Source organism: Zonotrichia leucophrys, chromosome 1 (assembly GCF_028769735.1).
Source record: "Zonotrichia leucophrys gambelii isolate GWCS_2022_RI chromosome 1, RI_Zleu_2.0, whole genome shotgun sequence".
NCBI classification, from domain to species: Eukaryota; Metazoa; Chordata; class Aves; order Passeriformes; family Passerellidae; genus Zonotrichia; species Zonotrichia leucophrys.
The window spans coordinates 76565277-76589536 of NC_088169.1; the positions used below are offsets into that span (position 1 = coordinate 76565277).

The following is a 24260-nucleotide window of genomic DNA, read 5'->3' on the forward strand; positions in this document are numbered from 1 at the left end:
ATCTTATTAATTCATACATCTTTGTGCTAATTTTTAAAAGGCAGTACTGCTGTGCAGCATTTTCTTTCAGCCAGAGAGGTCTAATGTAGACACTGTACTCAAATTTATCTCAGTTTTGCCTGGTGTAGCAATACATTTTCAAAATGGAGGCCTCAAGCCTCAACATTAAAATTATGTTCTTAATTAAACCTTCATGCATACAAACTGGAGATGCAAATTAGAATTTTCATGTGCAATTCAGGAATCTACATACCAAGGAGATACTATTTTCTTATTTGTAAACACAGTTACTAGATTTGTAAATGGAGTTACTTGAATTAAACTTGGGAACACAAATTACCTATTTATTTACACAATCAATATTTACATGTGCAGTTTAATGAGCAGTTCATAATTTGACCAAGAGTTGCATTACTGATTCTAACACAATTTTATTTCTTTTCTGGTTATTACAGTGACATTAGAGCAGAATTTTTATCACTCATAGAAAAAGAAAAGAACTGATCCTAGAAACATATTTGAAACTAGTCATCTGGCTGCTGTCATCAATAGTAACGTGGGACACATTAGCTTTGAAACATTGCCATTTAGTTATATGCAAATTATTGTAACACAATACATGGAGCTGAATAACATCTGAAAAGGAAAGGAAATGTGATCATGTTATATTAAATATGAGAGAAAATTAAAAGAAAAAGAAAAAATAAGAACCCCCTTGTTATATTAGTAATCACATCATGTTTTTCTGAAAAAATAGAGTTCAAAGTTGCTCTATGTCTATGCGTCAATACTTCATTTAATTAATTTGCAAGACTAGATCAATGCCAAGGAGAACATTCCTTTGAGATATATAAGATAAAATAATAATAATAATAATAATAATAATAATAATAATAATAATAATAATCATCATCATCATCATCATCATCAATAGTATCTTCAGGGAATGAGATTTTGAGCAGTCTACTGCTATTTAACTTTAAGCACATTAATTAGTCCCATATTTGTCAGAGGCTAAAGGTTAAACACATTTTTAAAGCCTTTACTGACTGAACAAGAAAGGTGTTAAAAATTCATATATCCAGCTAGAATGATATGATATAATATTTGTCAGGCAGAAGACATACAACTGGAAGCCTGGAAGCCAAACTAAATTAAGATCCTCGTGGACAACAATTGTATTAATCTGGTTCTCACTTTCTGTACATTTGGCAAAGCATTGCAACCGATCATATTCAACAGTGTCTTCACAGACCTCATGGAACTCTGCAGATATTTTACTAGAGAGCAGTGCAGTATTCAGTCTCACTACAAGCACTTTAAGACAAGACTATGGTGTCTATGTGCATTTGCAGGCAATTGAACATATAACAGCAAGTCAGTAAGAGCTATCTAGAGTATTTAAAATAAAGAAGACTTTCAGAATACAAAATATAGGCAGATACTGAGAGAGGGCAACCCATATGCATTTTAAAAGACAGTTACTCAGCCCTTCTCTAAAAGAGCTGCAGGGATGTGGCGCTAGGGATGTAGCATTTAAAGCTGCAGTGAAGACACTGTTAGTAGTGCACAACTTGGACCCAGGACATTTCCTGATTCACTGATCTGATGTGCAGATAAGGACATCAAGAGACAAAAATCTCTGCTGGAGGCAAGGTGTGGTAAAGCAAGTCTTCATTCATTTCCAATGTAAAATCAAATAGGTTAAGTCACACAGATCTTAAACTCATCTGTTTGACTTTGAACTGGAACAGACAAGCAGATAATATTTTCTGTTCCCACCCCTGCTTTAGGCCAAGAATATTCACCTGCTTGCATCTGCTCTTACACAACAGAGATGTTCTGAATCACTCAATTAAAACTGTAATAACTGTTAAAACGGTATTACTGTAAAAAACCTAAAAATGTGTGGGGTTAAAGTTAAGGATATTAATAATTTTGTTAGAAAGTATCTTTGAGTTCCATAGCCAGACCTTGGGGTGATCCCAGTATGAGAAGCAGTTTGGAATACCACTTATACCTGAAGCAGAGACTGCAGCTCTCAGGAGCTCCAGTTGCAGCCCTCAGCAGGAAGCAAACCAGCACACTACATAGAAATTACAAGCACAAGAATGTCATCAGTGCCCAAGGCATGGAATATAGCAAGGCTGCACAGGACAAGCCAGGCAAATCAAAAATTGAAATGTAAACTCCAAGAAATTAAAGTTTATTCTTCCAAATATTTCTTATCCATCTTTCCTGTATCTTATCAACCAATTTGTGCCTCATATTGTTCCTAAGGTTAATTTTTAATAAAATGCAGGATTGTTCCTCAAATTTCTTAAAATTCTTTATAAATCAGATATACCTTGCAGCAGAGCAATGTTTGCCTGGCAGAAGCTTTTTAATTTTAACTCATCTTTAATTTTTGCTCAGCTTTTAACAGTATTATTGGGACTAAGTCTCAGTAATTGTAGGCATTTAGAGTGTCAGCATTTTAAAAACAGAGCAGAACTAAACTTCTTTCACTCTCACATGACTGCTGGACAACAAGCTATCACTCTTAGTTACCTTGTAAAACTCACTTGTATAAACTTAGTCACTTCCTCCTATATCATTATTCAGACCACCTGTCACATCTGCTCATTAGTCATGAATATAATCTCAGGGAAAATACTTCCTTTTCATTTAATATTGCAGAGAGCTATTAGAAATGAGGATTGACGTTTGAGAGGCCTCTGGGCACCACTAGAATAGAAATGAGAATGACAAATGGTGAAAGCTTGTTAAAACTGGCTGTGTTGTGTGAATGGATGAAAAGGTTGGATGTTTTAACTGAAAACAAATCTGTGATGTATTTGAAGAAGACTTTTGTCTGAACATTCCCACCCCCCAGACCCAGAAACATGACTCTTACCAGTAGCAGATTCTTTTGGAGCTTGGGTAGAATGTCCTCCGTGCCAGAAGGTGCTTGTTTTTCCAGCTGTTGGGATATGATGGAGATGTAATCTATTTTCTGTGTTAACAGGTCTTCTCTCAGAGCAAGTTACTGAATGATGCTGACAGGCGCTTGCCTTAACATTATTTACAGAACAAGTATTTTTTGCCCAAGGTTTGTCTTTGGCTGTGCTGCAGTCAGCTGTAGAGATGGCAGTGGCCAAGCCATCACAGCCAGCAATATTCTCGCTGTTTTCTGCACTGCTGCTATTTAAAACCTGACTGGCTGGCACAACACGCCTGTCATTGAAATCACTGCTGCTAGCACCGGTAGCTCGCAGGCTGGCAGGCAGTGAGGGACACCCAGGGCTGCCTGTGCTCTCAACACTTCTGTTTCCTGGCAGAGGTGTGGAAGGTGCGTGAGGTGCGAGGTATTTCCCTGGAGCTTTTCGAGTCTTGTTGGCTTCAGTGGCTGACTGCAGTTGGATCAGAGTCCCTCTTCTGTTCGTGGGCACAAAATGTGACTGGACTCTTGTAGATGTTGCTCTTCTGGTTACTTTTGCCTTATTTTTGAGTTGATCACCTTCTTTAACTTTAGCATTATTGCTACATACCGGGGGTTTACTTGCTTCATCTTTTGATACCATCCAAGCTTTCTTAGCAGAAAAGTATCCTGTAGATGTAAATATATTCCGAGATAGGTGTTCTTTATTTGATTTTTCAGTATTAATGTTTGGTTTTGACATATAAGAATTTTCCTGATGATTTTTTATGAACATAGGGTTTGAGGGCTGAGCAACAATACTTAAATTATTCTTAGGAGCGTTATTTGCAGTTTGAACACATTGCAGTTTTGAAGAACATATTTCACTGATGCTTTTTTCACAGCATTTTTCACCATTTTCTATTATTATCTGGTCAATTTCATCACACCATTTTAGCTTCCTATTGCATTTTTCAATTTCTGCACTTTTCTTTTTTATTTTTGCCAGTTCTAAACTGTCTCTGACAGATGACATGAGTTGAGTTCCAGAACTGATCGTATGGTCTGTAACCACAGCTTTGAAATCACTAGGTTCATATTTAGAACCCTTCTTTAAGATACTTCTGAATAACTTCACTCCTTTTCTTTCAAGAATATTATTTTTCAGGATTTTGTCCTTTGCAGGAGTGCCAGAATTGAACTCTGTATCAGGTAACAGTGACATATTTTCAACTATATTTCCCTTTCCTTCTTTATTATTCTGTTGTTTAACTTCCAACAGAACTGAGGCATTTGGTATGTCCTGAAATAAAGATGTTTCTGAAATAATATCATTCATACATTTAATATTTTCTTCTTTTGTTTCAGTCATTTTTCCTAAGGTATTTTTTAAAAAGCCTGTACTGATCTTTTTGTCCTTTGGTAATACATCAGCTGTGCTGGGAATGCCAGTGGAACATCCCTGATTAGGAAATAAGATTACAGATGTTGCAATAGGTTGACTGGATGATTGCATAGATTTAGTTCTCTCCTGTGGGGTCATTTTAAAAGTCTGATCTTGCATCAGATCCTGAATTCTTACTCCTGGAATAGAATCAGGGCTGTTCCAGGCGCTGCTAGGATTGAAAACAGGATGACCAGTGGCAAATGTGCTAGCTGTTCCAGAAGATGGCTTGCTTCTGTCTTTTATGTTTTGCAGAAAACTAAATGCATTACTTACAGAGCTCTTTTGCTTACCAGAGGCAGAGAATTCTGCAGGTTGTTTTCCAGATCTGTGAGAAGCAGATGATTCCTCTTCTGAAGTGTTTACATGTTCAGCAGGAGTTAGAACATTATGTTTAGCTAAAAGATCATGAATAGGTATGTTGTGGTAGTGTAGCAAATCTACATTTCTCAGACAATTATTTAGATGCACATTTTTAGAAGTACTTTGATCTGTGTGAAGTAAACCATTATTCCTAGTCTGGCATTTTTCTGGATCATACAGGGCACAGTCACACTGTGTGGTAAAAGATGATTCACTCTGTGTTGTGCAATTTCCATTTTGCTCTCCAGCCTCAAGACTGTCAAGGCTCATCAGGCTTTCTGAATCATCTGTTTCTTTGACTTCTTGATGAAAATTCTGAAATACAGGCATAAAACCAAACTCTCAGATTTATCAGAAATGTGGTTTTGCTGATAATAATTTTTCATTAATGAGAGATTAGACGAAATGAATATTGAGCCTAGTGTTTTTGTGACTTGGGGTCATATCTCCATGTGTGTTTCCATCAAGTCAGAATTTACTTGGGTTAAATTGCAAAATAGAATGACATAGTTTGGGAAGAAATCCAGAAGAGAGAGCAGCATAGTTCAACAAATTTAATCTTAAATTATATATAAATCTGCAATATTAAAAAAGGAACTAAATTTATCTGAACAACAGTACTGTTTCTGAATTTCCCTATGAGACCGGGTGGTTTTCATCCTCTGTAAGGGTACTTGAGTTATAAATTGAAAGAAAATCCATGAAAGTGAAGGTTTGATAGGGGATCTACCCCAAACTGCAACTTTTCCATATTACTAGACTGAGTATATTTCTTTTCATAGAAAATGCCACAAGTGATGAGGAGTTAACCCTTGTCATGATAAACACAGAAAAGTCTCTTAGTGATCATAACCACAGAGATTAACAACTCCCCCCAGTGAAACTCCTTCTTCAAGTCTTTCAGAAAGAAGAAAATATCTCCTATTCTATGAGGACAGATCAAGTCCCAGGGCATAAGGGACTCATCCACTTCCCCAACCTTTTCATTAAATTTTAATGGAGTCATGAATAACAGCAACTGGTACCATCTGAAACACAGTGGGACAGCTGTGTGCATGTACTATACAAACGTTTTCTTCACTATTACTCCTCTATCCAAGCACTGAGATGCTGACATGGTTGAAAATACATACTTTGTAAAGTACAAGACTTCAAAATACACAAGAACATAAAGGAAGACAAGCATGTCAACAATTTTCAGTCTCATACACTCTTGCCTGGAAGTTCACTTTCACACAGCTCAGCAGCAAAGTAATTTTAAACCTTATGTTGGACAAAATTGGTGTGAAAAATTAAGAGAAGCTGAATTAGATATGCACTCTTACTCAATAAATGGAAAATGTTTCAACTAGCAAAATCTGTTAACCTAGGGTGAGTGACTATATCCCCTTGCAATGATATTGAATTAACATTTTGAAAACTCATCAAATACTGAATCCTTTAGCAAATAATAACACATTTTTGTAGTAAACATTTTTATTCCAATAAAATTGTTGAATCTAAATATTGTATATTTTATAACTGTACAAATATATTAAACTGCAGAAGAAAAAGCTTAGTAAGTCCTGAAAGACTTTTCATTATTGAATTAAATCTTATCTTGCACTAGATGTGTAGAGGTTGATGCAGCCTTCTGTTATAGTTGTGATCTCAGATAAAGATACTAAATAGAAGATCAAAGAAGGAAGTGTAGGAAAAGATCCCTTTAGGGAATATTTTCAAACTAAACTTATACAAACCCATGTCCTTCTAATAAAAAAGAATAAGTAGCACTTTGTTAGTTATTTATTAACCTTTATTTTTGCTGAAATTATATTGTTAACCTGTGCTTGAACTTTCCCAAACATGGAAAAAGCATATACTCAGAGTTTTTTATGTCAGGCCAAATTTAAGAACTAATTTTGAAATTTTCAGAAGGGGAAAAAACAGTGAAAAGAAATTACAGCTGTCAGGCTTACTTCTTGCCTAATTTGGAAACTGAGCCTGTATAGCAAAATGTGTTTTTCAAATGACAGAAGAAAAATTTTGTAAAGATAGATTTTAAAAAATCTGTTCTTGATAGCAGGTTAACTTAAGCAGATAAATCTGGAGGGGGCAAGAAAATTTCCAACTTTCAAAAATTAAAATAAAAAAATCTACATAGCTGTGCTCTAGCGGTTGAAAATAGACTTGTTCCTACATTATATAAATAAGTAATGTTCTTATAAAGCAGAGCCCATGGAGAACAAAATCTCAGTTGAGGTAACATCCAGAAATGTTAGGAACTAAAGAACAAAGAAGGAGTTCTCATTTAAACACACACTCACTCTTACTTAGTTCATGCAAATTTAGTTCATTTACATTTATTTTGTTGCATCATACAATTTCATCCTTTCACACATTAAAGATGCTTAACATTCTCATTAAAATATTTACATATTTCCCCATTTACAGTACTATGTAATGCAAATGAATGTCCCATTGTATTTCCCATGAGTGTCCCAATTTCCTTGTAAAAATGTGTAATTAGAAGTCTTTCTGCAGAAATAAAAAAGCATTCAACAATTACGCTTTTTTAGTGATCAATAAGTGCAGGGAAATAAACCTAGAAATCCCAATTACTTAATTTTGTTTAATCTGTTAGAATTTTATAGGATGATAAGAAAACAAAATGTTCATAGAGTACTATATTGTTATTTACTGGATTCACATTTTTCCTATTATATAAGTGCCATTTACTGTATTGCCTATAGCCTGCATTATCTTATGTTATAATGCATGAAATCTAACCCCCACACATATCCACATTCCTAGGAAAGGAATACTTCCGAGGAGTTAAAGAGGTCACTTGTATGTCTTAGGACTTAGAACAGCTGTGTCAAGCAACTTCATTTTAGTAAAGCAAAGAGAAAACATGAGCCTAAGAGATCTTTCATAAGGCCAGTGAAAGAACAATATAGCAACAAGTAAGATTTTAAGTGAACCTGACAAGTGAATTTTCTGGCAAAGGACTCTGTCAGAATGCTATTACACTAAAGAGCTGCTACATGCGTATTTGACATTTTCTGCAAAAGAAGTGCTGACTGCTCATAATTCCAAGACGTGAATAGGAACACTCTTCTGAAGATAAAATCCTGAAAAATGCTACCTATTCTAAAAACTGAGGCCCCTCACGCCTTCACACTACTTGCTATTTTTGATAATTTCAACTGGTTTCTTCACAGAATTTCTTTGCTTTTCATATGTGTATATTTATCATGTTATACCTGACATTGACTGTGAAGTAAAAGACACCACTGAACTTATTTAGATGCAAAACTAACTTTCAAAGCCAGTGAGGTACCTAAACAACTCGTTTCAAATTTACCAGCTATGGAATGGGAAAGCCCATTCAAAATTAATAATCTCATTTCTGTATGAGTTTGAAAAACATCATGTACATAGCACTACACAACACTTATTTCTCAGAGGATCTGGGTAGACTCAAGTGACACTGTGAAAGGATTTTGGTGCTTACCTTACACCAGAGTTCCATTCTATTGTGCCAAACCCACTAAAGAAGCTCTGAAGGTACAGGATGACCAGAGAAAAGGTTACTATCAACACCACTGTCTTTCCCAGTCTGATGCCTAGGTGCCTGATCTCCTCCCAGGCTAAGAATATAGAAACTACCTATCTATAAATCTATGAGTTTTTGAAAGGACCTATTTGAAATATCATCACAGGATGCTAGAAATACAGGTTCTCACTTCTCAGTATAAAAAGAACTTGTTTCTAATTTCATAGGCATACAGGCAATATCAGTAAGCCATATCATCAGAAGATTTTAAAAGAAAAGTGTCCTGTACACTGAATACCAATGTGTCATTCTGATTTTCAGTCTTAATAAGCCCTGAGGTAAATGTACATAATTGTGTAGGAAACAGATTTTCAGCTGAACTTGTCTGTCGGTTGCTTTAACATCTCAGTATTCAGAGTGCTGTTTCTCAGGTACTCTGTCCCAGGTGTCTAACTCTCACACACTAATCTAGTCATTTATAATGCTAGGTAAAAATACCATTAAAATTGTTAAATTATTAAATGGTGAGGCAGTGTGCAGCATAATGCATTGTTCCCTTTTTTAGTTTCTATCCCATTAATAAATTCAGTTTGAGCAGACGTTGTCTACCCCGCAAATTTGTCATACAACAATAACATGGGATTGCATAATTAAAAACCATGATAAGGCAGATAGTCATATAGAAATACTGGGCATGGATATGAACTATGAATTCTAGAAGTTCTTTTGTGTTTAACTAATAATCACTTTAATGATTTCAGTTAACAGAGTTGAATGATCTGGAGCCATAACATCAGTAAAAAAGAATAGATTAACACAATTTGACCAGTACACAGTTCCTGAATGAATCAGTGTGTGAATATCATTTTTAAAATAATCTCTCATTCAGCTGAAGAACCCTACCAGAGCTCTTTATTTTCTAAAAAAATAATATACATTTTTTTAGTCCATGAAAAAGGATTGTTTTTTGTTTCGGAATATACTTTGTAAAGATGGAAGAGTTTTTAACATGGTCTCACTGCTGTGCACTGCACAGCAGCAGCCAGGGCAGGAGTGGATTTATGTAAGGAAATCCTAAAGGTCAGATACAGAAATACTTTTAGAATCGTGGAAAATCCCAAGTTGAAAGGGATCCACAAGGATCACTGAGTTCAAAGTTGACTCCATACAGGGCAACTTAAAGGCTAAACAATATATCTAAGAGCATATATCTTTCTAGAAATAAATTTACCTAATAAGGTAGTTTCATGCAATTTCCAACATTCACTACATGCTTAATTAGTATAATCACTTATCTTGAAAAAAAAATCTATGACTTACATGTTACCTCTTTTAGAAATTCAACTTTTTTCAATCAGATATGTTTCAGGACATACATTCTTCCTAAGAACTTCACAGATTTGATTTTTAAGAACTTGTACAAGCTTTCAGCATCTACCTTCCTTTAAATAACCTGCCAAATTTAAAGGTTAATTTTTTTAAATCTTGCCACTGTTTGAAACAGTGAAATTCTTTGTTTATTACAAGAACTTCCAGTTTTCCGAAAGAGGTCCCAGTTACTCTCTCCTTATCCTTGTCTTCTGAATTTTGGGTGTTTAGTTTGATGCTTTATTTTGTAGTTTAGTTATGGTGGCCCACATTTCCTTATGGAGATATGCAAGTATTGAGCATAAACTGTTCAGCAAAGCTCAAGCTACTAAATGCCACAGTAGTGCTGCTTCAGGTTTATAATAATTAGTATTAGAAATAATAAAATAACTGATTTGGCTCCTAGTTACCCAGGCCACCATTAGAATACTAAGATATAAACAGAACACTAGGATACAAAAAAGTAGCTGAATTGTGTGTTGCTTTAAAATTCACAAAAGTCTTATCGTCTTAAAAAAACCCTAAAGCACATCTCTGCCATCTTCAAAAGGGCAAAATTACTTTGGAGATTGTAAATTTAATCTTCATGAGAAATCAATAGATTTTCCAATATCCCCTTGAGACACCAGTATATACTACCACTGATAATACCATGTTAGTATAATGCAGCATCCTGGTAGACCAATATGCACAAACTTTATATCTTCCAGTCCCTTCCTGCAAGCAAACACCTTACTGTAACTACAGTACACTAAAGATTTCATACTGGCATTTTTTACTCTGTTCCTTTCTTTTAGCTACATTTATGAACATCTTAGTCTGTTGCAGTAAAACAAATCTCTCCAAAACCAGCCATGAAGTATGGTAAACATATTTTAATGCATATCTATACATATGTATATGTATATGTATATGTATATGTATATGAATGTAAACCCAAAAATGAAGTCACGTTAGTATGTATGGCAATTTTTATGAAAAAGCTTTATGCTTTTAAAAAAGGAGCAGGTATTTATTAAAGGACAGTATCAATTTCCTTGTTCCTGTAGTTTGCGAGCTACGCAGGATGTGTAACAATCAAACAATTACAAACAATTATGTATCCACAAGCATAACCTTATCCATGTATAAGTCTAACTCTGAAATAACCTCTTTTGTACTGAAAATCTGTTTTAACTTCAATCCTACCTTATTACCCACTCAAGAAGGGCTTTGAACTGAGGAAAGACACTGTTGAATGAACTCCAGATGGTCAGGTATGAAGATTGTCATGTGATTTTATACAGCGCAAGCTTAGAATAAGTTATTTTATGAAAAACCACCCCCAAAACCTCAAAACCTACTCTTGAGGAATACACAATCAAAACAAGTTGGAGTATTTGGGTAAAATAATTTAGTCTGGAGATACATTTCAATTTGTCTTTATAGCACATGTGAATTTTGGATTACTGAAATAATGTGGAAGATATAGCTGTTAGTCACAATATTGGTTAAAAGCCAATGAAAACTGAACACCTCTCCTCCTGCCAAGACGAAAATAAGTAAGGAAATCACTCAGGCCTGTCATATAATTTAAATGATCAACATAAAAATGTTAACACTCACATTTACAAGTAAAAAAATGGGCAACATTTCTAGATTTAAGGTGACTGTAGAAACCTATTTCAATTTGTTGAACGGTCTCTACAAAATCGAGTTTGACTTCTGCTTCAATGCCATTTTATCCTAAGCACCCTTGTCTGAGTCTGTTTTCCCACTAACTAGCCCTGAGCACTCTCATGGTTTTTGATGCTTGGGAGAGACTCTGTACACAGCACTCCTTTTTTCCATGCTGGTCTTGCCTATGGCTCTGAAGAATTAGACTGGCAACACCCCCTGCAGAAGGAACTTTTGGTTAACTCATTCCAGTCATACAAGAGTTTTTCCATCAGTTACCTGAAACATCTCCATTTCACAGACACAGTGAAACTCAGAAGCACAATAACACCAACAGCTAACAGCCTTACAAGTAAACTCCTGCAAGGCAGGTGGTGTCCAGACCATTCAGTAAAACATCACTTGGAAAATATTCTTCATTGTTTCTCAGACACTTATGTGATTTTATATGTAACATGTATAAACACACATAGTACAGTAAGATACAAATTTTTCCTGTATTAGACATAATATATTTTGTGTTGCAATTTCTGAGAAATGATACCAGTGTTCCTATACGATTTCAATGAATATTGAAGTATTTTCTTCCAAGGGGAATGGTATCCATAGAAAGAGGGGTACTGAGTACTTCAATAGCTGCACAATATTCTCAGCATAAACAGCAAACCAAGGTAAAAATACTGCTTGAAATCAGCCTGAAAGGGATCTAAATTCAGATTTCACAGATACCACTTGAGTAACCTAATTATGGTCATATAAAGGAGGGAATAGGAAAATACAATCTCCATGTGATAATCTACACCTATTTTGTCTTGAATTAGCTCTTATTTCCAAGTATTTTGTTTAAAAAATGAAACTATAGACATAAAATGTAATGGTACCAGTTTAATTCAGGCATAATGCAAAGTTTTTTCTGGTAGAGCCTAGAAATATTGTACTGATCAAAATAATGTTGCATGGCCATGGAATTGAAGAGGTGGCAAAAAGAAAAAGATAAAAAATACCTGAAAAATACTCTTCCTTGTCACATTTGAGCCATTTAGTGGAAATTTTCAGAATTATTCAGTACAAGGCAGGTACCAGAACTGGAAAATTTCAACATAAGGAATTAACAGTTCAAAAAAATGTTGAGCACCTTGGGACTAATGTCATTTGGTTAAAAGCTGCATGCAATTTTAGCTAAAGACCATGGTACTAGCTCCACCTTAAAGGATTTATTTATGCATGCAATAAAACCAGGAAAGGATGGAGAGACAAAACCTTTATTTGTGAATGAAGTTAGCAATATTAAATTCTTCAAAATGGAACATATTCATGGACATAAAACAGTAACTTGATGTAGTGGCTTGGATGAAACTATTGCACAAAATAAAATCTGCTCTCAATACTTAACATAACACAAAATAATTTTGGAAAACGATAGAAGCCACTAAAACCCTTGGCTTACCAATGAATCTGTACAAATATTTAGAGATGGAAAGCAGGCAACACAACAAATCTACTGGTAAAGGTTCACACAGAACTTTATTGCCCTGTAGGAAAGTAAAGAATTTTAGGAATCTTTATAATCCTGTTGGGCCTGTAAAAACAGAAACAAAGAGAGGTCAAAGGATCTCAATGGATGGCTAGGTTGCAAAGCATGTGCACAGTGAAATACTTTAATTTCAGAAATTACTTTGGACAACAGGTAGTATCAAGACCACTGAAGTCTACTGATTTCAGTAAGAGTATTCTAAATCATTATAAATTATAAATTTTATTAGTAAGAGCACTATAAATACTATTTCACAGTACAGGATGTCACAATGCACATGCACACCAGCCATCAGCACAATCCAAGTATTAAACTTCCAAAATTCAGGCCTTAGAACATGGTCAATAGCTTTCTTGACTATTTTTCTAGTCAGAGTCCAAAGCAAGCAATTTCAAGAAAGCAAGTCCAAATGTCTGAAGTATAAATATTTACATTTTGAAACTATTCATCAGAGGAAAGAAGCTGAGCAACCCCTAGTGGTAGCAGAAAAATACCTTCTGGAAAAAATGCAAAATTTTTTGCAGGTATTTTCAAAAATACTTTGATTTGTAAACACAAATTCCTATACTATATGCACTGTCCAAAGTTGATGATAACATTTAGAGAAAACTAAGCGTAAAAAATCATGCATGACACATAGCTGTTTTCCCCTAGAATTCAATTAGGAAGTGATAATTCTGTTTGATAAAACACTCCAATATAGAAGTCTTAAAATACATTTAGAATAACATTTTTATATATTTTTATCAAAGAGAACGTGCTTTGTTTTCTAATTCTAAGATGTTCTAATGTAGCTACTGCCAAACTCACCATCAGCATTTAGGGAGGGATTTACAAACTCTCTACCAGTGAAATGCAAATGTGATATTATTTTAAAAAAGGCTAGTGCTTTTATGTATTTTTTTGAAGTGGTTATCTAGAATTCAGTGTTATCAGCTCTCTTCTATAAATTGTCACTTTCTCTTCCTTCTTTTATACTCAGAAATAAGAAAGAACACTGCCAGTACAAGCTATACTTTCTCTCCATTCAACCTTTTTGAACCTCACTCCAGTTGAGTGAGATTTTCTGTGTTAGACATCAGCTGCTCAAGATTTTCCATGCATAATCATCAGAACAAAGTAGATACAAAGGCAGAGATTAATGTTCCTAGAAACATCAATATCAAACCATATCTGAACTCTCTAAAGTCTTTCCCTAGTTATCTATACACTTGTATTAAAAGGAAAAGCCCTTGCTCCATGGCCACCAATGATTCCATGCCTCCAGCCATGACCAAGATAGAGGGACAGGCTTCGTGGAGTCCAGGTCATTTCAGACACCACGACTCTGGACACCAATAGATATTCTAGAAATAAAAGAGTGAGCCCCAAACTATGCCCTCTTTTTTTCCAGAAAATGTAATTTTGAAGACAGTATTTCCAAAATCAAAGACAACACTGAGTCATAAAATCACACTTAAAGGTGCACAACTAAAAATCACCTTAGAGCTCAGTTCTTGATTTTCACTGTTTCTAAGGTGACTTTTTAAACTTATTTTCAGTCTAAAAATTAGTTTAGGCAGAAAAAGCTCATTACTGGAACACCTTCAGTTATTCCAAAGATGATAAAAAAGGACCTCAAGAGACTTGAAGTCAATCTTTAACATATCACCACATGTTGGGAGAAAAAACAACCAAATAAAAAAAATCCCCCAACATTTCACATGCCATCATAATACTGCTATAGCATTTTGTGCTGTCACAGTCAGCACAGCAGAAACTTGGGTGTGCACTGAAAATAATCAATTTAAGTTTAGAGACTTAAATCACAAGATCACAAGACTCCTGTGATCGACTAATGGCTACCAATGTTAGATACAAGAAGTCTGCCATACAAATCTGACATTAACAGGAAAAAAGGACAACATAACAGGTACCTTGGATGAATTTGTGAAAACATTCTTATAAGTATTTTTAAAGACCTCTGACTTCTTACTGGAAAATATGTATAATTTTACTAAAAACAATCTATTGATAAGGCATAGTACAGTCTGCCCACCTGTATTGTCTAATTGATAAAGACAGCTGAACAGAACTTTTTTTTTCACTTTTAAGAAACTTTCTGTCACACTTAAAACTGTCTTGCAATGAATCACATGAAAATGAAAATATCATACCTCCAAGTTGTTGAGATGCTGTTTTTCAAGGAGCCGCTGCATTTCTTTCAGATTTTTCTGGAAGAGAAGTTGGCCACTGTCCATGTCTGTTCTACTGCTCTCCTGTATTGTTTCATCACAGCCAAACGTTGCTGAATTGTGCTTCTTACGGAAAGAATCACTTCTACATGCTGATGAGCATGACGTGTCATCTGTGGTTCTTGGTACAAACAAGCAAATTATTACTCTGTCTTATTCCTATACATCAACTGTACATTTTTAAATACGCTCCTTACCGAAAGTATACAACATCAATAAAGGATGATGAGCCTGACAAATGCTGTTAGTACTATCTGAATGTGTCCAACACTTTCCATTTTAAAACTTCTCTCCTGTTTATTAATAAATAGAATTTTCTGATTGGGTTGCTGGGTGACTGCTTCAGGATACATTCATATGGAAAATGTCAGCCAACAGTTTGGTAATTTACAGAAACCAAACAAAAAAAATGGAGGGTTTTTTTAACAAAAGAAAAAAAATGAACAGGAAAATGGGCTTTATTTTTCCATAAAGTAGGCTTACGCAGAGTGTAATTATATCGATGCTGTACGGTATTCCCTTACTTCAAAGAGCCAGAAGGCTTTCTAGTATCCATAGGGCCCAAATCTACCAATGATGTGTAATCTCAGTTTCATGGTGTTCTACACAATTGGTATTTGCTGCCTGCCAAAAATAATCTTTAGGGTAGCTAGTGTAGTTGGGCCCTATGACCAGCACTTAGTTGAAGAAATATGTTTCACATATGTACAGAAATTCAATCACCTCTTTCCTTCATTTCTATCTATTTCTTCAGCTTAAGATTTTTTTCTAAGCCTTCTCTTCCTGCATCTAAAACTGTCCCTTTTCTTTTTACTGGATCTGTTTCAAGTGGGTAAATAATCAAATAAGACCTTTTTATTTCGTATTTATCACAACACTTATAATTTTAGGGCAATGGAAAATGGAAACTTTCAAGCCCTTAAGTTTATTGTTATTTTTCAGGAGATTTTATACAAGACTGCAAAAAACATTGGCTCAATTGCAGTGACCTAAGGAGAGCTAAAAGGGAATTTGTTATTTCTGATGAGATAGCTGACAGCAAAAACGGAGAACAAATTCACATATTTATTTACTGAACTTAGAAAACTACATGCTAGTTTCTTTTGAATGGCAGATATTCTCCCTATCCCAAATCTTTTTTGTTATTGTGGACCAGACTGACTGACACCTGGCCCACAAAAATGTGGTTTGTTGGTTTTTTGGACACACACAACTTTCTTTATATTTATTTGAGTGCTTAGACCATTCAAATTTATAAAATTTCTACATGCTTGGATCATTTATATTTAGAAATGTTTCAACATTCCAACTTTTCTACAGACCATTTTTGATTTGTCATATTAAAGTTTATATCCCAAGACTCAACTTTATCAAACATAGCAATTTTAAACACCAATAGGGAAATATATCCTGTAAAAAGAGCTGCATGACATTTGCACACCTAATGTACAAACATCCCTGTGTCTGTTGGCTAATGAGTTCTCCAAAATCTTTGCTTTAGCATTCAATAACTAAACCCTACTAGAAGAAAAATGGCTCTACTGCAGCATGGAATACACTTATTAGGTGTTTCAGGACTTTTGCTTTGTTCAAGAGGAGTCAATATGTCTCCATTGCTTAATTTATTTTTTTACACCTTTTAAGAGAAAGACATTATGAATCCTAGAATCTTGTAAAATTCAGATATTCACTTGGGTCTGAAGCTAAATTTATCTTGCATACTTAATACAGTATTCATTTCTTCCTCTAAGAGGGCACTGTCAATTAATTCTAGGCATTCTCTTTCTGAGGAAGGGTAAATTCTAAAGATGACACAAGATTTTTGTCTTCAGCATTTATAAAATTGTAAGAAGCAACAGAAATACAGAAAGGTATCTACTACTTCATATGAGTTAGTTATCACCCGTCCCAAACTATCCAATTAAAGGGATTCTAAGAAATTTTTAAAGGTTTTCAGCTCAGAACTGGTGACTTTTAAAGAACCTTCACTGTTCAGAACTGTCTCAAAATGCTCTTCTGTTTTACCTGTACTAGCTGTCTGGCAACCTCCCCATAGGTCATAGTGGACTCAACTTTTATACCTTTCAGATGCTGGGGTCACTTATTTTAATTTTTTTTCCTTGAGAAATTTCTAATTTCAAACTTACAGAAATATAATTAACCTCAAGATTCTTAGCTTTCTCTCAAATTGGTTACTAGGGGAAAACAAACTGTAAAATAATATGAACATATAAATATAATTTCCTTAGGAAAATAGGTCAAGAAAATGAAAGCCAGAAAAAGAACACACTACCATGATTAGAGAATAATGAGTCTTTTATATTATACAAATAAAAATGGAATGACAGCACTCTAAGAAATGGTAAGTGGTTTGTGCAATATGTTGCACAAGAAGCAGCTTGAAAAAAGTTGGAAAATAAGGACAGAAATTATTAAGGCAGTGAGATGCTGTCCTTAATCAAGTTAATGACTGAAATGAGACAAATGATCAGCAAACCTGAGATAGGATTCAAACACATCTATGTTTTTGCATAAATGAAACTTAGATTTAACAGGTAGATTTCTTGTTTGTTTCTTTGGTTTTGTTGCTGCAATCTTCCTATGAATGTTGACTAGAAAATAGCATGAGTGTTAAGCTCTATGAGTTATAAAATATTTTTTCAACTGACCAGTTTATCACCTGAAAATGCGTTAATCAGAGCAGATAAACAAGTTGAGTATCAATGTCACACTGAAGAGCACATTGAAGCCCAAAAGTAGGGAGACCTCTTTCAGGCAGAATTTATCTCTGTTCTAAACATCTGTACAATTTATATCATGCAGAAAATAACTGAAATACAGAAAGGAATAACAAAAGCAGCAACAACAAAAATAACCCCCTGAGCTGAAATGTTAAAGAAATGAGAGGTTAGGAAAGAGATAATCAGGAACTAGTAGGAAATACAGCAGATAAATAAAGTACATATGAAGGAACATTCTGTTATAACTCAGGGTATCTTAGAAACAGTGCTTGGGTAGAATGAAAAGTATGCAAATAAAATTTTATGTGATATAAAATGAAATTTCAGGTCAAATTTTTACCAGGACACTCTTGATTCACATAGAGAATGAGAAATATAAAGGAATGATAGCTGTAAAAGAAGATCCTTGGGTGAACATACAAACTATCATATCCTTGAATGTCAAAAGGAGAAAAATCTAGATAAAAAGTCACCTAGACAGAATAATTCTGAGAACAGCAAATAATTTGATAACCATGGCAATCTGAGTTGGGCTATAACTGGCTGCAGATTGGGTTAGTCTTGACTATTCCCAGAATTTGACTGAGGGGAAAAGGTTTGTGTCATCTCCTCTGCTGTCTTACCAACTGGACACAAACAACTCAATGAAATTGCACAATGTTTCACTGGAAAAGTTCACAGAAGTGCTCTCTTTGCCACTAGAGAAATGCCCTACAATTTCTTTAAGGTAATTGTCTGGTCTTTATTGAACACAGTAAGAAATTTACTTCCTTTGATCATCAGAATAAACAGGACTACTTACCTGAAGTTGATTTTGTTTATGTTTTGCAAGCACTGTCCTGGTGTAAAAACTGTTCCTTTAATTTGTTCAAGAGCTTCTTCTAACTGAAAAGTTGCTTTAGTCTGGACTGGAGGGATCAGAGCTAAAAACACACAATGGGGAAAGAATTTTTTAAAATTGGAATATTTTACCATAAATGGTTTGGTTAAGTTGCTGAAGTTTGGAAGCCTAAATCCGGACAGTTACAATAAACACAGTAGTTTAGCATTATTAGACATGCAAGAGCACTTTGAGCTCCTCTGAAACAAAATCCCTATTTAAGTGTTTATAGTCACACACGTATTCAACAGTTTCGCTATTTGCTTTTAAACTGCACTATTGAAAAAATACAAGGTTAAAAAAATCTAACTTTGTTTTTACATCATGATTATTCCACTCATGCACTAAGCCAAAGTTATGGCTTGCAGATATTTTACAGAGGCCAAATTGTAACTTAATAATTGAACCAGTGGGGAAAGAAAAAGTCCAGACAGGCACAATGTGTTGCCACTTTCAAGTGAGTAGAAGTAGGATAGAGAGTAGCAGAGGCAGAATTTCTGTAAAGGAAAACCAAGAGAAAAAACTGTGATTCCTTCTATTGCTACACAGTCTGGGCTGTCAGTAGAGCTATGAAGAAGCCTTAAACCAGTACTGTTCTATTTTGTTATTTTAATCTGACATTTGATCTTGAAGTCAGAGACATTACCTCACAGCTGGCATAACTGCAGTTGGGAGAGTAAATCTGTTAAAGAATACCTAAGTAATAGACCATATCTTAAGCATTTGAACACTGGAAAGTTGACGGGAAATCAGACTTGGCTAATGCCGCTACAAACTCCTGCCAATCTGCACCGATTCCAAGAAAGCAGGAACTGAGCTGAAGTGATCATTGCTTCCCAGTAAGAGAACAGCTTAGAAAGTGGACTAATTCAGGAAAAAGAAAGTTATGTACCATATTAACATATGCTAGGACTGCAATTACTTAATGACAAACAAAATGCACATTTTGGAATATTTTATATCCAAAGGTTCAAAGAGGGGATCATTACACTATCCTAGTAACTGGCTTTGTAATACCTCTCACCCAGCTGTGGAAACACAGTACTGCAACCAATAAGCACACTGCAGTCAAAAAAGTGGGGAAAACCCAGGAAGCCACAATACCTCAAGGAGGTCATGTACTTACTGTGACTGGAAGACAGTGAAATGTCTCAAAATACAGTTTTTAGAATAAAAAAAATCTGTTTTTATTTCCCCTACCCAATTGTCCTGTCTATCAGATCTGAGCTTCTTGTCAGTTGTTTTGCTTTTGTGAATTCAATTACTTTGAGTGAAGTTAACTGTTCTGTTTACTAACAGAAAAGACTAATGGCCTCCAGAGGTCCCTTCCAACCTTAACTATTCACTGATTCAGTGACTATAAAAACACTTGTATTGTAAATAACAGTTAATTGACAAACCTGTTTGTTTCTGCTGAGAAAAAGACTGATGAGCATGTTGGAACTTAGCAGTTGCCTCCTGAAATTTAATTTTCCTCTGCCGCAGAACTTGTTCTCTAAATCTTTGTTCTTTTGCTTCTTCTTCCTTCTGTCTTTCTTCAAAGGCTCTGTATATAAGAAGCAAAAGTAGACAATTCCTATGTTTATGAATTACATTTACTGAAATATTTATAACTTGCTTACCAAGTTGCCGTTTTAATACAAAAGCTTGTTTGTTCATAAATCAAATGCTATTAACTTCAGCACAGCTGGATTTCTAGAGTTGGAAGGTAAACAGGACAGTGGGTGATGAAGAGTCACAAAATATTTTAACTTCTTAGCCTCAATCAGGGATTTGATTATTTTTTATGTGTGAATTAACATGCAGACTTGACCAGTCCTTGTCACCAAGGTGACTTTTACAACAGCCTCTACAGTACCACATAAGGGTATCATAGTGAGCAGATCAGTAGAAAGGTTAACTGCAAATGCTTTGTGTGGGCTTTTCATAAGCTGTTGGGGAAATAAAAACAGTTTAGAAGTTGTTATTTCAAAATAACACAAAGGAACTACAGATTTTATCTATAAATATGCAAGAGTAAGTTGTAGCTGTTAAAAAGCTTCCTGAAAGACAATCAGTTTAGCAGCACAAAATGGGATAAAACAGTAACACAAAACTATACTTGACAGAATCTGTTATTATTAAAAACACATTAAATGGGTCCTCTCACTGATTGGAAAGCAAAGCAGACTAGTCAAAACCAACCATCATCACAAGTCTCCTTCAGCAGGCATGAGCTTCATGAAGCTATGTAGAATCTTTTCTCCTGCTGACAGAATAATCAATTTTTACTGACAAATTAGCTCCCTGAGCGAAATATACCCAGAATATTTATTGGCACAGTCCCTATGTAGGCAAGTAATATTTAATGGTTTTAAACTAAAAGAGGGTAGATTCAGACAGATATAAGGAAGAAATTTTTTTACAGCGAGGGTGGTGAACCACTGGAGCAGGTAACCCAGAGAGGCTGTAGATGCCCCATCCCTGGAAACATTCTATTTTAAAACAGTAATACTGTAAAAGTAATGAAACTTCCAAAGCCTGCCATGCAAAGATCACTACAGCTGGGAGCTTCCCATCTGTGTATTAGAAATGAGATTTAACAGGTCACTAGTACACTAAGTAGGGTCCCCTTCTAGCCAGCACTAGTGCAAAGTTTAGCCAAGTTCTTTGTTTCTCTCAACACAATAAGATACCATCCCATAACTCCAATCACTAGCAGTTACTTCATAGCTCTTCTTGCTTAATGGAGCAATGCTGCTACTTCACAGAGCTCCTCCTTAACTCAAGCTATTTTAATTATTATTCCCTTTGCTTTTCAGGGAAAAAGTTCAAACTGAAATAATCAACTTGACTCTCTCTAGCATCCCTTCAATATGACGACTGATCTCCTGTGAAAACAAACACAAAAATGATTTGAAATAGGTGCTTTTTATTTTACAAAGCTTAAAGGCTGTAATTGCACAATAGCAAAAAAAATAGAAAATCTGCCAGCTAATTCCCAAGTACACACTTACACAGGAATATTCACTTTAATCCACTTGGAAGCCAAAGCGTAGCAGAGAGAGAGACAAAGAACTTTCACTATTTTGAAAACTCATATATACATAGCTGTCAAAAAGAACTGAAAAGTAGAACTAGAGTTCATTGTCCACTTTCAGTATTCCTGAATTTTAATCACCATAAAATCTAATACAGAAGTACACAATTTTATCTTGACTAAATGAAATTCACAGGAGAGGAAACAGATTTACTTATCTTTATAAATACTTTAGACACATTCTTCTTGAGGCCCTTTAATATCTCTAGAAGCTGATCAAGGCCTTTAGTTGAACTGTAGTTGTTAAATTCAAACATGTGGGAAATTCTACAATTTTATACCTGGAGTAATTCCAGCATATAACTCCAAAAAAGAAAGAAAGTCAATTCTGACAGAGTATTTTTTTAGACTATTTTGATTATGGCTTAGCTACACTCTTCCACATTCCTAATAATGAGTATTAAAAAAGGACTGTTGTTCCATATACTTGGCAATGACAGAGTCCAAATGCTGATGCAAGAGGACTTTTTCAGCACAGTTCATCATGATCAATATTTGGTTTGGATTAAGACAAGAAGGAGAAAAAAGGATCTTACTTCAAAATAATAAAATACCTTAAAGTTATTCAGGGAAGCCTTATTAATTTCTTGACCTTGCAGAATGTAAATTGTTACAATTGTTGTTACACCCAGGATCATTACGTAAAATAAATAAATTTAAAAATGCACATTTACATCTTACAGAAAAACATTTAAAGCAAATGTTTGTTCATGCATTCTCCTTAAGTCACTAGCTTAGGTTCATATCACAGACGTAACACTGGCAAAAGAGTATGGCTTCAAGATGGATAGCGAGCAGAAGAATTTCCTGACTGGTGTTTTTTTAACCCAATTTTTCTGTCTACTATAAACAACCCAGTGGTGCAGCAATTTTTGAAATGGCTGCCAAAATATTTATGGAGAATTTGGAATACAAAACTTAAAATACTTAGCTGTCTCACATATACAGACATTTTGTGGAAGGCATTTTTATGTTAAAAACAGTATGACTAGATGGTAGTACTATTTCCTGGACAATTCTGTTAAATTCTCTTCACAGTGAAGTGATAGATGTTACATTTCCAGGTGGGTGGACTAAATGCTTACTACTGCATTGGATGAAAATGATAATTAAAAATGAATATATACAGTGTGTATGGATGGCTATGAAATGAACGTTTTGATACTGAGTTTATGTTACTCTTCCATTGCCACATCATGTTGCAAACCAGTACACAGTAATTTTAAAATTGAGTTAGGGAGATATTTGTATGGTCAGTGACAACAGTAGGATGAGGAAAAGGCTAGAATGCAGTGTCACATTCAAAATTCCCTTCATGGGCAAACAGAAAGCAATCTTATAACCTTAAAAAGATCTGTGGACATTACCCAAAAATCAACATTTTTAATCTAAGACACTTCCCAAGACCAGGAACACATATTAAATCTATTCCTTCATCTTTGGTTATCATATGCTGAATACAAAAAGACAGCCTGAAATTCAGAAGGACTAACCCCTATAATACTGTATGGGCTCACAGAGAGCTGTTCTGCAATATGCCCCAAAGATCCACAGGTGGGCTGCCTGCACTAGGTACCAGTTGTCATATGCCAAGTCTTGCTCATAGGCAAGACCCAAGCACACCTTATATAGTCAAGCACGTTTTTTTCTTAGCATAATTCAAATCTTAAAGAGTCCAATTCTCATTCATCCAGAATTGTTACTGAAAAATAATAGTATTGTTAGAATACTTCTATACAGAAAAAGGCTCAGTAATAGTGATATACCAGTTTAAACTGTTATTCACACATTGAGTTTCTGTCCCCTTTCCTGATGCTCATTCTTGCATTGCTGTTTTGTATCCCAAGGTTTGTAGTTTTATTCTGGGTGTGCTGGAATGTTAAGGTGAACTGGCATCATCTGGAGTTCCTTCACCAGGAACAACAGGATTTTCATGTAAATACTTTCTTCTCTCTCACCTTAGGATCCACTTGGAGTAAATTTTATATTTGCTAATACACTTTTACACCTCTGCTCTATCACCATCAATCTGTAGCTCCACAGCACCTCCAAATATTCCATACATGGTGCTTTTTATGTGTGTTACATACTGTTATTTTCTACTCTTTATTACCTCTAAAGCCAGGTTTGTCAGATCTAGTTCTGCACTTCTTTAGCTTACTATTGGTGAGTATAGCCATGGGGCCTCCAGTGCCAAGCCTGTGTGCCATCTCTTACCATTCCCTGCCTGTACTTCTCCATGCCACATCCTGCACCTCCAGTTTTCAAAGCCTCTGCTACCATACCAGGCCTGCATTTCTCTATGCTACTTCATGATTTTAGAGTCATAAGTGTCTCATCCTCTCCATAGAACAACTGCTTCTTACTGTTATCTATATAAAAGTACAATGAAAAGATAAACAAAGGCAAAATTAGCCACAGACACCTGGTCTTTTAGAGAAATTGCTGTTACAGCTAAACCAAGCAAAAGAAAGCTGCTGCCAGGTCAAGAAAAGTTCAGAGAGCAAGTCTGGCAAGCATCTGT

The 24260-nt window shown here is 35.0% G+C and overlaps 1 protein-coding gene across 1 annotated transcript in view; it reads right to left on the minus strand.

The window, feature by feature from the left end:
- Nucleotides 1–24260, minus strand: part of CEP126 (centrosomal protein 126) — a 34541-nt gene that overhangs the window by 4682 nt on the left and 5599 nt on the right. Inside the window, exons 3-6 of the mRNA XM_064733352.1 lie at nt 20058–20203; nt 18580–18700; nt 14959–15157; nt 2897–5021 (exon numbers count right to left, since the gene is read on the minus strand). Of these exons, the coding sequence (XP_064589422.1) occupies nt 2897–5021; nt 14959–15157; nt 18580–18700; nt 20058–20203 (2591 nt within the window). The remainder of the gene's footprint in view (nt 1–2896; nt 5022–14958; nt 15158–18579; nt 18701–20057; nt 20204–24260) is intronic.